Consider the following 16,601-nt stretch of genomic DNA (forward strand, 5'->3'; position numbering starts at 1 on the left):
ATGGTGGGCCCCTTGTGTGTGTAAACTTGTAAAGCAAGTTGACACACATTCATATTCGAAACGACGCCGTCTTCCTTATACTCAGGAAACGCAACGTTTTCGCGCGCTAAAGCTGGAACCCTGGAAATACGTAGCTGACTGAACTTCATCTCTAAACCCTGTTTCCATCACCTGAGGGATTCAAAGGTTTTTGGGGGTGGGGGCGTAATCCAGAGGCGGCAAGAGTTTCAGTGAGTGTCTCTCTCTGTGTTTTGTCTATTTATGACTGTCTCTATGTTTCTTTCTCTCTGAAATTTACTCGATTGTTTTGTGCCCATCTAATCTAAAGCATCTGTTACGTCTATGGAGTTGATCAATTAGGTTAGTTGCTGTATTTTGGAGCTTACTAGCTTTTTAACACCCGTCAATTTCAAGGCCATCCCTCTCTCTCTTCAAGATGGCCTTGAAAATCCTAACTGTAGGGACAATCTGTTTGATTTTTTGATTGAGCCCTTCTCTACATATTTATTGTCATCATCCTCGGTATCCGTGCAAGCTGGTCTTTTGGTACTCTTTTTCTTCTTGCCTCAGATCCATGGAGGCGATTTCTGATCTTTTTGATTCTGGGGTTTTGGGCTTGGGATTTCTGTGTGTTTTTGAGTGTGTATTTTGGGTTGTTGTTGTTTTTTGTGTTGCTGTGAGAAGATCTGAGATGGGTTTTTGAGCTGGGTCTTTGCATTATGCTGATGTTTATGGTTTGAATTTTGATGGGCTGCCCCAAGTGGGTTTTTGATGAATTTTGATAGTTTTTATGAATTTGTTTGTTGAAATGCACGAATGGCAGTTAAAGTTTAAGATTTTTTTTTTTGCACATCAACTGCTTGCTGAAATGCATCGTAGAGTTATTATTACCAATTGTGAATGCCCAAATACCTTACAGGATTTGCAAATAGCAGGAATCCAGTCATATAGAAAATGAAAATACATTAGAGACCTCTATTAACTACCTATTTCTGTTAGTTTCTGTTTGTTCTCAAGTTCTGATCGAGATTTTTAAGTCAAGCTTGTTGCAAGGGTAAGCCCCTTTACTAGGAGACCATGAAGTATGGTTTTAAGTCTTTTGGTTTTCTAATCAAATCTGCCAATTTTTGTGTAAACCAATTACCAACCAAGAAACCAGATTTGAGAGAGATTTTCTGGGTTGGAAAGACACAGAGCTTGGATTCCTTTGGACGTGCGAGAGGGAGATGTGCGTGTGTTTGTCTCTGTAGATGTTTTAGAGAGAGAAGCTAGAGGGAAACGTGAGAGAGGGAGAAAAAAAATTTGCTAGAAGATTACGGAGTTAATGTACGTTTGTGGTGATTAGGGTATTAAAAAAACACATGTTTAGGGACACATGTCAACTTTAGAGATTGGGTTGGAGGAATTTCTTCCAACCTAGTTTGGAGGAAAACTTTGTCCTTGCTGAAATATGTAGAAATCTGGTTGCTGGGTTTGTTAGAAAATTGGCTCTTTGTTTTGGATTTCTTAATACCTACTGGATTCGGGAGTTTGATTTGGCATTTGGATGATTGTAAGATGTCGGTTGATGTATGAGCATGTAAAACGGGTTAAATATTTGAAGGGTTTGGAGTGACAGAATTTTATCAAAAGGTGCAGTAATTAATTTAAAAGCCAGGAAAACAAAATAAAGAATTTTAACTATTAAGGTAGATCTCTTTATTACTTATCATCAAAAAAAAAAAAAAACAAACAAACAAACAAACTATTAAGGTAGATCTCCAAGTCTAATCCTAAATTTTTTGAAGTAAGAAATGCCATAGATTGTCAAAAGAAATTAAAAATTAAAAAAGAAAAAAGAAAAAAAAAGGTTTGGATGGAGGTTGCTATGTTGTTACGACGCAAAAGATTGTCTTGTAAAGATTTGATGGGCTTTCTGTTTAGGACCATATCGTAAGTCTCAGCCTAGATACCTTTCAATAATCCAACAGCTGTAAAATCACAACTATTTAATGATGACAATTTGATATTTAGTTTTACACTGTATCCGCCCCAACCCACAATTACTAAACCTTTACGAGCACCTCAACGAAAAGGAAAATATGCAGCGGGCTGGACTCTCTCTCTCTCTTTATGATGCTTTGTGCCGCCCACATCTTCAGAACCCCCAAAAACACAATGAGCAATCAGGTTTAGCCCTAGTTTGGCTCTGGTTCTAAGAGAAGTTTGAAGTATTTACTTGAACCAATCAATGATTAAACATTATTATTGGAAACACATGATTGTATCTGTTATCAATGATGAAAGCTTATTATTGGAAAAACATGATTGAATCTATAGTTTGAGACGGTAGCTTTCTTACCAATTGTCGATCTTGAAGTTTTAGAATACAAATCATTTAGTTTAAACTTGTGAATAAGCTTATTTTCCACTGCCTTTTAGGGTTGTTCCCTTTTCTTTTGTGTCGTGAGGAGGAAGGTTGGACCGTTACAGCTTCCATGGCTACCGACACAGTCCTTCAAGATCAAAGAAAGCGCACTTTGGCAGCATTGGAGCGGAGGTTTGCTGCTGAGCACCTTCTACAACAAAAGAAGAACAAAAAGAGCTTAAACGAAGGAGACATAAAAGAACATAATCATACAGGTTCTTCAGTCATTGCTTCTTTGGCGGATAAAACTGATGCAGCAGTCACTCCCACATTGGGTGCTTCATCCAAGAAAGGTTTTTTATTTATTTATTTTATTTTTTATTTTAAAGGGGTGTATACTTAACTTTGCTTTGGAGGATCTCCCATTTAACATGTTTGTATCTTGATAGATCAGTTATTGACGTTCTAGCTTCTCAGGGGGTGTTCAGATTGACACTTCATTTTTTTCCTTTCATATTTTAATACCACGCCACTTTTTTGGTTCAGGTTCCTTTAGCCATTCTGGAATCAAGCTTGGCAGGTCTAATATAAATGAATGCATATCAAGGCCCTTTATTAGCTCCTCGTTTTAGTTGATCTATCTTACCTATCGAATGGTTGTTGATATCATTGTTTGCCTGCTAAACCTGCTAAATTACCCACCACCACCACCCCATGGGGGTGCCATGTACTGGCTTCTTGTTGTTTTATTTATTTATTATTTTTCTTGAATTTATTTGATCATTACTCCTGTTCAATGTGTGTGTGTGTGTGGGGGGGGGGGGGAGGGGGTGGTAGTATTTTTAATATTCTTTTATATAAAATTATTTGTATGCTTTCTTCCTGTTTCACATAGTAAAATTTTGTCACTGTTGAGGTTAAGATTTCCAGCATTATCTATTCAGATATTTGCTAGTCTTTTCATTCTTGTTTGCATTAACTGATTGATATCACTGGGCTTCCTTGTAGGAATTTTTACTTTCTCAGGTCACCCTGCTTCACAAGGTACTGCTCTTGGATACATGTGTTTTTGTTACGTATATTATAATGAAAAGAGTATGTAATATGTTTCTGCGTCCTTTTGTTTTTATATATTTTAATTGATTAGATGGAAAGTGAATGTTGTATACAGATCCTGAAGAAAATGCTCCAGCCTATTTGCAGCTCTCTCAACCCGTACATGAGAATCTGCTGGCAACCAATATTAAGGTAATTTGCTATCTGAACCATGAATAATTGGTCATTGGAGGTGCTTCTAATTAGAGACCTAACTTTTCTAAATTAAGAAAGGATATATTCTCGGCTTCTTGGCTTAACATCTGCCTGCCATCATGCAGCTTTCTAGTCGAGAAGGGCACATGGTCGATAAGATTTTACATGAGCTTCTTCAGAATGGTGATTCAGCTCAGAAGTACATGCAGGGCTCCAGAAGCAAAAAAATTGACAATTGGATCCTTCTTGATAATTTTGTACAAGGGCGTGGTGTATCTACTGGTTCTCATACCAGGGCTTTGCGGATCCATTCAAAGCGATCTAAAAGGCACATGTCCATGAAACAACAGAAAAAATGTGGATCATTTGATTTGCCCCAAGAACTTCACAAGTGAGTTTCTCTACTCTACATGTGGTTGCGACCTCACAATCTATTTCTTCTCCTGTACTTGCAATCTAGATGTTATTCTTTTGACTGTATTTCTGGTGGCGCCACATTGGTTCTTTTCATGAAGATCTTATGTTTTTTTTAGTTAACCTTCTCTAAAGGACATATAAACATTGTTTAGAAAGATTATATGAGCTGGACTGTGAATCAGGGGAAGGGTGTATCAGGTTGATCCTATGTCTAGTGATGAGGTAAAACTGCTGACTCAGGCAGTTGAGTTGCAAGCGTATAATTTGCACTTAAATAGCTGTTTAAGCTATTACTATGGCTTGATCCATTTAAGTAGTTTGGTCTAACCTAGTCAGCAAAATTTCAATAACTTGATCCCATCCTGCTGTTTGAACTGGTTAGAATTTTAATCTTCAGAAGGTTGATGTTTTATTGGGGGCTTTACATGATGGATCTGTCTTTTCCTGTTCCTCTCTTGATCAGTCTGATGCTTGCCAATTGTTTTTAATTTTCAGATGTAGGTTATCTAACAGTTTGGGGAAGGAAATCAGGAAAATAACAATTGACTTCCTCTTGAATTTTTAAATGATGAGAGAATATACTAGGAAATTGAAGTTTTCTTCTATATATAACATATGACTAACTCTGAGAAAAACTGTTTTTATGAGCTTCTAGGTTGTTCTGGTTTCTATTTCTCTTAAAACAGTTTGTTCTAATAATTGTTGGCTGTGTTTGGATAACAGGTTTGATATTTTTAGGCCAATGCATGAAATGTGGAAAGGCTACATGATGCAACTGCTTAAAACTATCGGGTGAGATATTTTCCTTCTTTGCTGATATAACAATCATGCGGTTTCTTGTCCTTTATCATTTACCTTTCGTCTTTTTCTTTGGGGGTGGGGTGTTAATTTTATGTTCCAATATGCTCTATCATTCAATCTATTGGTTTTATAACTGTACTTCTATTTGATCTTACAGAAAAAATCAGTTGGCTCAATGTCTTCTCAATGCAGATCTACATGGTGCTATCATTCTAGGTCAAACTATACTCTTTCTACAACAATCTTTGCAATAAAAGTACTAATGGAATCTATAGTAGCTGCTTGCAATAAAAGTAATTTTTCTTGTTTGGACCCAATAAAAGTTCTATTGGGTTAAACCACCAATGTTCTTTTATGAGTTGTTTGCTGCGAGTCCAAAATTCACCCAGATATGCGCTATAAAATCTCCTTTTTTTTTTTTTTTTTTTTTTTTTTTTACTCTTGGTTGAATGCCCAAGAATAACTTGCATGTGCAATTTTTGGGTCATAGTCTATTAAATTGTTCACCAGCCTATAGAATTGATGCATACCAAATCTCATTATAATGCAACACCACATATTCAAAATCTTTAAGATTTTAGACTTAGAATTTTACCCCTTTCTCAATCAAACACCTATGAGGCTCACTGTGCTCCATCGATTTTTACCAAAATGTGTCGTTATTTTACTATTTTATTTATCTATTTCAAATTCCTAATTTCTTTTAGTATTTTCTTATGTGTGGAGCTGCACATACATACTCAATTTGTGCAGTAATCATTAGTGTCAAATACAGTAAAGAGATCCCCAAAAATAAAAAATTAAAAAATTAAAAACTAAAATACAGTCATTAGAGTCCTGCACTTATCTTTATTATTATTATTTACTATAGTTTCCTTTCATTTTTTCTGGCAGTTGCTGAGTGTAAAATAACTTCTTTCACTGGAGTGAGCGGCATTGTGATTCGTGAAACTGCGGAAACATTTGGGATAATTACACAAGATGATGTAATCCAAGGTAATCATCCACCAGCGCCAGGTTTAAACCAATTCAACTATAATTAGTTCCAGTTTTGGTACTCTTATCGTCTGTACTGCATATTTATACGTAAGGATGATGTGATGCATCGTGTATTCTACTATGTCATTTGTCCTTATGAAGTAACAGATTTCAGCTGTACAGCTGGCTAAAGTAAAAGGTTTCACCTTGATTTTTTATTTTTTTATTTTTTCAATTAAGAACTTTTTTTTTATAAGAGAGGAAACTTATGTATACGTGATTGCAGAAAACTAGATTCTAGAGCTCCATGAATTAAAAGAGGAAAGAATGACAAGAAACCCTTCCAACAACAATTCTACATTCATAATAAAGATTGCAGAAAACTAGATTCTATCTCAACACAAAACTACACGACACTCTCAAAAATACGATTATTCCTCTCTCTCTCCAAATCATCCAGATAAGGCAATATAGAGCTGCATTCTCTCTGAGACTATTTTTATGACAACCGAACAACTCTTTCTAATTGAAATCATTTTTCTGAGCAGTTGAACTTGCATTATGTATAATAGTCAAGGTATTTAAAGAATTAACTTAAATAATTTTAGGCCAAACTAAGTAATATAAATAAAATTAGTGAGCTCTAATAATTAGTCATTTTGAGGCATCACGTAGATGTGTTTAACGGAGTCATCATATATGGTTTTAGAATCAATATAGTAATGCCATATGGACAATGGTACTGTAGCTCAGCATATTTAGCATGAACCTTTAAAATGGCCTCAAGCATTTGTATGGGAGAGATAATGATACCTTGGATTGGATTGTACGGGTGTTGTATATAGGGGCACATTAATACTGACTTGTCCTCAATATCATGTGTATGCCACAAAGTGTTGATATTTGTGACTTGAATAAGACAAGTCAATACACGTGGGGCCCATTGCAAGTTGCTGTTCAGCCTAGGAATACTTCTCCTAGTTGGATTCCTTATGTGGTGTCGTGGCTTTACACACCGGCTTTGAGTCCTTGCCCTGGGAGGTTTTGGAAAACACTTACTGTTAGCAAAATTGAAGGAGCATGCGTTTCATGAGGTCTTTATTTATCAAAAAAGAAGTTGGGAAAGAGAAAAAAGCAGATCTTTTAGTCTAAATATTTGGTGAAAGTTGCCTGATTTTGGTCAAATAATGAACATCAGATCTACAATACGGTTATGTCCATGCTTCACAAGAGCATGACAGCTGCCTGCATGATAGGAAGCAATTATAAATTTTATGAGATACATAAGTTGTAAAGATGCCGGAAACTATGGAGACATTGCTTTTATGATTATTGGATGAATAATTGCTCTACATGCATTTTCATTGTCTTCTCATCCTGCGACTTTATATTGCAACTCCTGATGGTTAAAGCTTAATTTTTTTGGAATGATTTGCAGTTGTGCCCAAAAAGATTTCTGTCTTTATTTTCCAAGTTGATTGCTGGAAAGTTACATTGCTTGGGGACAAACTCACTTCAAGAAATTTGGGCTTGTGATCTTGTTATTGATCATTGCCTTCCAGGTGATTTTTTTTTTTTTTTTTTTCATTTATATGGATACTAGATTTTGCCACATAAATTACCAGCCCTTGTTTCTAGATTTTTGTACATGAATAGTGTTAATTTGTATTGTTTATTGATAGCACACCCAAGAGTTTCCGTGTCTTAGCATAAATTTCATGTTTCTTTGAAACTGTGTACCATGTTTAATGTAACCATTGTTGCTGGGGAGAGATTTTTAAGATGTATATAAAAGGATTTTTTTTATCCAAGGCCATTACTAAGTATCAGATACCTAAATCCAAATGGGCAAAATGCTTAAGTTGGAAATTTCTCTATGGTTCATTCATTTGGTTGTTTGTTCAAACGTATCATTTTTTATGCATTCATGCGTCATTGCTGGCCTATGGCTCACTGTGATATTTGAGAAAGCTAAATCAAAGATTCTTTTTTTCGTGTCTATTTGTTTTATTTGCTGGAATCTGGATGTTCAATCATGCTACCGTTGCATACTTTGAACATACCATTGATACGTTGAATTCAGTTATATTAGGGCAAACAAGTTGATGAGGATTATTTCTCTTTTCATATTCTAGAAAACTGTGATTATTTTGGGAAATTAGGTCAGGACCTTCCTGTGTATTTTTGGCCATTTTGACTTTAAGATCCTAGTTTTTAATTTGATAAATTCTAGATCCAAATTTGGGTTCATTCTAACTCGAGACCTTTTTCAGCTTTTCTGTCAAATAGATAACATAAATTGCTGTGAAAATACAATTATATCTTTCGATAAAAATAAAAAATAAAAAAAGAACCAATGGCTCGCATTCACCCCTTAAGTTAACAAAAGGTTGGCTCGCGGCCACCCCGGTTAGAGGGGGTGGAGCTATAGCCACCCCCTCTGCCTAGCGGCCACCACTTCTTTGATTGGTTTATTTTATTTTTGAAAAAATTATTTGAATTGAGGGCTATAATTGTATTTTCACTGTCATTTTTGTTATCAATTTGACAGAAAGACTGATGGAGGTTCAGATTTAGAATTAGCCCCCGTCTAAACTATCCAATTGAAAACTAGGGCCTTAAAGTCAAAATGGTGAAAAGTACAGGGTTCCTGGCCTGATTTTCAGATTATTTATTCATGAGTTCCAACTTAGATGGAATTGTAGGAAAGCACAGAAATTGCCTCAAGTGATGCTTCAGAGATTGGGTCATTCTGGACTAGGCTGATTTATGTGACAAATTTTGGTTAGAAGGCGGGTTGGCAGAATGGTAAAATATAAGATATAAAATATAAATTAAAAAAAGTGAAACGACCATTTTACCCTTGTAAAATAAGGGACCTGGCAGAGACCCCAGTCCCCAGTCATGGGTTCTATAAGTTTTTTTGTTGCATTATGTGATCGGTAGTGCATTGAAAAAATATTGCCCAAATGCCAATCCACTCTCCTACTATATATATGTAGATGTTAGAACCTTCCAAAAATAAATAATGGAGAAATTTGGATTATACTATTCGCGGAGTTAAATCTAGACAAAATTAAGGTTATAGACGCTTTGTTTGTTGTACCTTTTCTCATTGTAGACGGTGACTTAAATTGAGGTCCCTTGTTTTAGCGTAAACTATTTTTTTTTATTGGAAAATGTTTTCCGGGAAAATAATTTATGTTGAAAATATTCTCTTCGAAAATCAATAACTATTTCTTATATTTTCAGCCAATTATTTAACCTATAAATATTACTTTTATTCACAACGTAAATAATAATAATAATAAAGGTAAAGGCTGTGAATCAAGAGGACATGTCCACAAATGACGCCAATTAGAAACTTTTGGTATGCTGGTCTTGTTGGAGCTGCAAGACCTCTATTTTTGTGAGGCTGCAAGACCTCTTTTAGAAACATTGCCATAATTAAAAGTTCTGTGTGTTTTCAAATCTTATTTTATTTATTTATTTATTTTATTTTATTGGTTTCATATGTGTTTAACTTTCGACTGCAATTGATTATCATCATTCATGTCAAGATTTAGTCGGGAGCACCACATTGGATAAAGGAACGAATAAAATACTCTATCCTTATATTCTGATGTAATTTTTGGCATGTTTAGACAAAGTTATATAATTTTTATGGCATTACAATTCTCATACATAACATTTTTTATTCATACAACTTCAATCAAAAAGTATTACAATATGATACTCAACCTAACGTCAAGCACTTCATAATTGAGTTTCATCTCCTGATCCAACCATATATGTTTTTTGGTTACTTAATTGTCACAGTAAAAGTGCGTGTAAAGACTTGATCATTGGCTTCTTCTTTCTCGAGACACGCATTTCATTGTAGGCCGGGCCTCTAGTTTCCATTCCTTGTTTCTCTTGGCTTTAATTGAGTTTTCTTGAGTATGCATCGAGACAGGAGAAAGCCACCCGGAACTAAGAAGCTAAGGGAAATGGTGATGGGAACAAAAAATTTCACCCTAGTTGCAATTGATTTGCAAGGAGGGAAATATATGAAAACACCGCACAAATTCTTATTGCCAATTAATGTGTCAAATGTATGATAGACATCATAACCATATGGAATTGGACCTTCTAAAGAATTGTATGACAAGTTGACGTATTTAATAGAAGCGTAAGTATGGGGGATGTTGCCTGTGAGATTGTTGTAGCTGAGATCTAAGATCCATAATTTGCTTGCAGCCCCAAGTTCAATAATTGCTTCTCCACTGAGAAAGTTATGACTAAGGTCAAGAGTTAACAATAAATGAAGGTAGGCGATCTGAGTAGGGATATGACCAATGAGATTGTTATGATCGAAAGCCAAAGCAATCAAACTCTTCAAGTTCCCTATTTCTACGGGGATTGAACCATTAATTTGATTGTCACTAAGAATCAAAATTCGTAATTTAGTCAAATTACCTAGAGTGGAAGGGATTTGACCGCTAAGGTTGTTATTCTCAAGAGCCAAGAAACTCAAATTCTTCATTTTGTATATTTCCGGGGGAATGGAACCATTTATTTGATTGTAATAAAGATCCAAATATTTCAAATTACTTAAATGACCCAAGGTGGAAGGGATTGGACCGGTGAACATGTTATAACCTAGGTTCAAATTGGTCAAATTCTTCAACATCCCTATTTCTGGTACTATGAAACCACTGATTTGATTATAAGAAATGTCAAACCAATCTAATTGGGTTAGGTTTGCAAGTGAACGAGGCAACTTACCGGTGAGATTGTTGTGGGACAGATCAAGATAGGTGAGTTTAGATAAAGTACATATTTCAAGTGAAATACTCCCCTGAAGATCACTATTGGACAAATTAAGGCGGACTAAATTTGGGAAGAAAGAGAAGTTGAGTTTTGACATCTCTCTCAAGTGGAAACCCGAATCGAAGTGGATGGCGATCTCGGAGACGCTTCCACCAACATTGCAAGTAATACCATGCCACTTGCAAGGATTTGAGGTATTGCTGATGTGGCCACTCCACCATCCACTCTCCAGCAGTGCCTTCGATTCTGCTGATGCTGTCACGAACAGAGCTGTTGTGTCCAAATATGTTGCATAGATCAAGATGAAGGTAGCCCATGCAACGACCACAGTGGAAATATTGGAAATGGAGGGGGCCATGTTTCCTAAGTGTATGATTGATGAGGGGAATGGCAAAGGGGTGATTATAAATAGGGAAATTGAATGGCCATGATCGATCTAATTAATTCAACACTGCATGTGAGCGTAATTACCACCACAGCCCCACATGGTGCGTCCGTACGTCACCGTTTTATTTGGCACAAATCAACTAAAGAGTCTAAAACATTGCATGCCCTTATGCAAGGACGAGATGGTGGACAAAGACAATCATTATGGCTTATTATTAATGCAATAGCTACATAATTTATCATCAAGGTTTTACGTAAAACTACATTACATGGGGTTTCTTAATACAAGTGGGAAAATAAAGAAACGCCAACAACCCCCACCAAAAAAAAAAAAAAAAAAAACGAATATGAAAGAAATGTTACCTATCCATTCCCAAACTATCTCCTTTTAAAATTCACAAATAGATTTGTGAGACTCACTGTTAGTCTTATAAAATTTAATAGTAAATTTTAGGAATAAATGTAAAATTGGTCATTGTAATTGGCCTAACTTACAACTCCAATTGTCTTCACCATAGATCGATCAGGGCGAGTGTGACAGTGGTTCTCGGGGTGCTTTTTAACAGCGCATGGCTAGCCGGCGGTGACGCGTAGAATGTGTGAAGATGTGTTGGGTTTCTGTTATTGTATTTTCGTTGTTTTTAAATAAAAATGTATTATCTCTAGATCTGCTTTTATTAGCGATCTATGGGGTAAAGTTTTATTCGTTTTTTTTAGGTATTGTTTTCACGAATCCTTAAAAATAACGAAATTAGTTTTCAGTCGGTCTTTTGTTTTCTTATAATTTTTTTTCTAAGTGTAAACCATAGACAGGTGACGGAGGAGTTATTAAATATAAAGAAGAATTGCCACTATAGTAAAGGCAACGAAGGGGATTGCAATTGATAAAGCACTAGTTGTGGAGATTAAAAAAAAAGTTAGGGAATCAAGGACTTGGCAGCGGATAGAGACGTGATTCACCGGAATTTGTTGTAGATCTGAAACTGATTGAAACGGTGACTTTTCATAGATATTGTCTTACAATAGCCCAAGAAGCTATTGTATATGTCATAGATAAGGTTTGAGTTGTGAAGATTCCAAATTATATCTTTGGCATTGTACCGAGCATTTTGCCCCATTTGATTGTTATATCAATAAAGAGATAATTTGTTAAGAAAAGAAAAGGAAAAGAAAAAGAAAAGAAAAAAAAAAATTACAACTCACTTTCTGTGGTATAAAAAATTATTTATAGGTCCATATAGTTGAGCTAAATTACAAATCACTCCATGTAGTATAAAAAATAATTTATTAGTCCTCAGGACAGGCCAAAATAACAATTTATTCACTGCAATCAATTTTCGTTAAATAACTTAACAAAATCCATTACTTTAGCACGTCATATCCAATAAAAACGCGGGGTTGGTATTAATTTTTAACTTTAAAAAAATAAAAATTAGGATTTTCCACATCATTTTAGGATGCCAGCTAAGATTACACATTAGCCCTAAATACGTGGGGGTCTGCCACCCCTCGAACTAGCCAATTTTAGACCCCTCAAACTAGCCAATTTTTTTTTTTTCAGTTTTTATTTTAAAAATTCACATATATATATATAGCTCGTACTGGGGCCCCCAAGAGGTCGACAAGGAGCTACAGAAAGACTAGGAGACAGAAAGACACGGAGACTCAAAAGCAAAAAAGATTAGTACCGGATTAGTAAACTTAAAAGCAAACCAATCAGAGGATAATCGGTATCCCCCCGAAGGGGACGAGCACAGCGAAAGGGGGTCACGGTCCTTCCTAACGCAGCTAAGGAGCCTCATCGATCGAGCTTTTACCTCGAAAAAAGGGATTTGGAATTACATGAAATCGAGCTCAAAAGGCATTTTTGTCTATCAAAATCTTGAGTTTGTAACCCCTCACGATAGTTTGTACCTTTGAGGCTTTTTTCGTTGAAAAAAGATGAACCGTGGCGCGCACACACCCGTGCGCGGACTATTTCGCACACGCGCGTAACCCCCACGCGTGCGAACAGAGAACGCACCTTAGTTTTAGTTTTATTTGTTTTTCAAATATATTCAATTTAATTTAGGTATCTGCCAGCTTACAAAGTGCGTGCACTTTCCACGAGCTGCCATGTGCTTGTCGCGCCCTTTCACCCAACATCTTGGTAAGTAGACGAACCTATTTGTACAAGATGAGGGTGAGTTGGATTTACGGGAGGGTAAAATGAGCGTTGGCAAGTCAAAAGCTGGAGTATGTCAATCCAAGATACTGAAGTGTCAACATTGGAATGGAGCATTCAAAAGAGCTTGGCAGAAAGAAATAGTAGCATAAATGAGCCGAGCCTGACCGAGCTTGCCTTGTTCGGGCTCGGCTCGTTTACTATAGAGTTAGGCTTGAGCTCAACACGAGCTGGAAAATCGAGCTCGAGCTCAGCCTGACATGATTGGAACTTTGTTCGAACTCGAGCTCGCCTATTTTGGTCAAGCCAAGCTCGAGTTCAACTTGTTTATGTGAGCGTGAGACACTGCAAAGTAGTTCTTGCTATGAACTTACTACCTCTCACCACAGAGCACCTTAAGATTCCAAGCTAGGCTTGGCTTTTTGCATGTCAGAAACAAACAACAAAAAATTAGATTAAGAAAGAAAGCCACACCTTAGGTGTATTTTTTGAATTATCTAAGCATAAAGGCGGATTGTTCAAGATCTGTTTTGACAGATGAGAGATGGTAGAGATTACCAGTGGGTTTACCACCAAGATCCACCAAATCGGCAAGAGACTAGGTCCTGGGAGAGAGATGCAAAGTCAGCGTGAGCGTGAGCTTGAGCTTGAGCTTGAGCTTGAGACAATGAGAGGCTGAGTGTGTTGAGTGATTTTCGTTTAGGTTTAAGGTTAGGAAGAAGAAATGAATATATAGAAGTGCAAACCGACATAGTTTTGCCTTCAATTAATTAATTTTTTTTTAAAAAAATGGTTTAAGGGTAAACGACATCGTATCAATGGTTCAATTTTAAAAACAAAATTGTTACAAATGGTTCAAAAACTAGTTAAAAATATTGTTCAAAAAATGGTTTTTTTTTTTTTTTTTTCAAAAAATGGTGAAAACATTGTTCAAAAAATACATTAATACTTCAATTGTGGTTATAAGTAACATATTATTGAATCTAATGTCAATTACTTAATTTAATATTATATAATCATATGATCTCATTAAATTAGATCATATGATTAATGATTTAAATTATTATCATATTTACTTATAATCTTCTTTTTTTTTTTTTTTTTTTGAATTGAACTTATTATCTAATAGTAATGCTCAAACTCCTAAGTCCTAAATTCCCAATGATCTAATGGCCATACACTCATACTTAAATTATATGATCATATTATCTCACAAATCACAATTCATATTAATATAATAAAATGATCTTAGATCTAAGAATCTAAGACAATGTGACATATGTTTTCTAAGTATAAAGTATCTAATAATGCTTTGATTAAATGGCTGATGACATCATGACACAATAAATTATACAATTATACCATATGATTATATCATATGATATAATGATTAATGATTATAACAAATATTTATTATTATTTACTATATATATTTTATATTTCTTATATGTGTTTATATAATATATACATATATATACACAAATGACACATATATAATAATATAAATAACAAAATAAAAATAAGTTATATAGTATATTAGTATATTTGTAATTATTGAGTAATATTGACTATATATTGTTATTTGTTACTTAATAAAAAATATGGGTAATTTCACTTACCCCCATAAAGTTACATGACTTTTGCAAACACCCTCAAATGTTCAAAGCTTCTTACTTTGGTGTATCGAACTTTAATTTCCTTCCATTTTTCTCCTTCCGTTACATATTGCAGTTAAATTAAACGGTGGAATGAGTAATTTCAGTAAGAGTATTTTAGTAATTTCACACATTTTCGTTAGGATTTAAATCCTAACAGAAGGGGGAAAGTATAAGGAAATTAAAGCTCGATACACCAAAGTGAAAAACTTTGAACATTGTTGGGGGGAGGGGGGTGTGTTTGCAAAAGGCGCGTAACTTCATAGGAGTAAATGAAATTACCCCTAATAATAATAATAATAATAATAATAAAAGGAAAAAGACATTTTACCCTCAAAGTTGTACCATTTTATTTTTTAATTTTTATTTTGCTTCCAATATTTAAAAATTGGCAATATAACACAACTAAGTTTATGAAATTTTCATTGTAACAACTCCGTTAATAATTTCCATCTTCTCTTATGGAAGGCAGCACACGTGGATTTGTTGGGGGCTGAAAAGTCCTAAATGCCCTCATTTTCATTGAAAAAAAAAAAGGGAAGGAAAGAAAGAAGAAAAAGGTGTAGCTACGGCCACCCCATAGACCATTTGTGGGTGGTAACAGGCTGCATAGTCAAGGGGGAGGATGTATCTTTTCCTGTTTGCAAGGATGGAAACCTGCAACACAAAATTTCCACATAAAACTCTATAAGGATGCAGTTCAGGATGAAAATGCAACCAAAACAAATCAAGGAAAGTAGCAGAACTGATTCAACTTAAGAGTTTGACTCAACTTACAATTGCCATAAACCAGGCCAGTGAAGCAACTGGCGCTCAAAGTCTTGCACCAATTCGTAAGAGTTTCCAGGGTTTTTGTCTTCATGGACTGAAGCCTCAGTCTCCATCTGCCTTCTCTCTGAGATTGCCTTTAATAGAACAGACAGAAGAGGATAATTGGTAATATATTTAAATAGGAATTTCTAGAGAAACATATTGCACAAAACTATTCATCACAGTAGTTTAAATTTTATCAAAAAAATGAAAATATGTTTGAAGCATGAAAAACATTGATCAACAGGAATTCCACAACAACGCTAGGATGGTCAATAGGCTGATTCCAAACAATGAGGGAGGGGAAAGAAACTTTCGGATAAAGTGTTATTCAATATAAAGATAAAAATAGAACCAGTTGCTCAGTCAAAGAGATAGAAGTAGACAAAAATTGACAGTTAATGTATTAAAAATCAATTGACAACCCTCATAAATTTTAAGTAAACCAATTTATATGACATAATTATATACAGCAAGAGGCTAACCCAGGAAGTTGCGTCTTTCTTAAATACGTGCGACGGAGGCCCAGTTTCATCACGCTGCTCTTGTAATAGAACTGAAGTATGACACCGTCGTGCTGTAGAAGAGCTCAGCATAGAGGTAACAGCAGTTGTTGCTTGCTCATGAAGCATCAAAACTGCATAATCAAGAGCACAAACACTTACGACACATGAAAGCTCAAACACACAGGAAAAAAAAAAATGATTATATTAACTCTGGGCAACCCAAAGGATTTTCTCATTTATTTGTTTGTGGGTTCAAAGAGTGAAAGTTAAACAATTAAGCTTAAACATTTACAGGAAGAGAAACTTGGAAACTCACTCACTAATAAAAACAAGTCTGTCTATAGAGCCAGCAATACGATAAATTAGACAAACTTCTTAAATGAACAAGTACCATAACAAAATTCAACGAGCACAAGCAAATTCATTGCAGGATTCAATTGAATGGACAAAATATCAAACTTTAACAGCACGAC

General features: G+C 35.2%; 1 protein-coding gene across 3 annotated transcripts; it reads left to right on the forward strand.

Moving 5' to 3' along the window:
• Positions 1–78: 78 nt before the first annotated feature.
• Positions 79–9,947, forward strand: POP4 (ribonuclease P family protein). 3 transcript variants are annotated; one of them, XM_059607044.2, is made up of 10 exons: positions 79–230; positions 2,422–2,700; positions 3,356–3,391; positions 3,519–3,595; positions 3,724–3,989; positions 4,739–4,807; positions 4,974–5,032; positions 5,711–5,812; positions 7,233–7,356; positions 9,614–9,947. In XM_059607044.2, the coding sequence occupies exons 2-9, from the start codon at positions 2,478–2,480 to the stop codon at positions 7,328–7,330; spliced, it is 930 nt and encodes a 309-aa protein (XP_059463027.1). In that variant the 5' UTR covers positions 79–230; positions 2,422–2,477; the 3' UTR covers positions 7,331–7,356; positions 9,614–9,947. The 3 variants fall into 3 exon arrangements, with proteins under 3 accessions (XP_059463027.1, XP_059463028.1, XP_059463026.1); XM_059607045.2 differs by lacking the exon at positions 9,614–9,947 and adding an exon at positions 8,500–8,599; XM_059607043.2 differs by lacking the exon at positions 9,614–9,947 and having other exon boundaries at positions 7,233–7,599.
• The last annotated feature ends 6,654 nt before the right edge of the window (positions 9,948–16,601 follow it).

Source organism: Corylus avellana, chromosome 10 (genome assembly GCF_965113065.1).
Source record: "Corylus avellana chromosome 10, dhCorAvel1.hap1.2, whole genome shotgun sequence".
Lineage (NCBI taxonomy): Eukaryota > Viridiplantae > Streptophyta > Magnoliopsida > Fagales > Betulaceae > Corylus > Corylus avellana.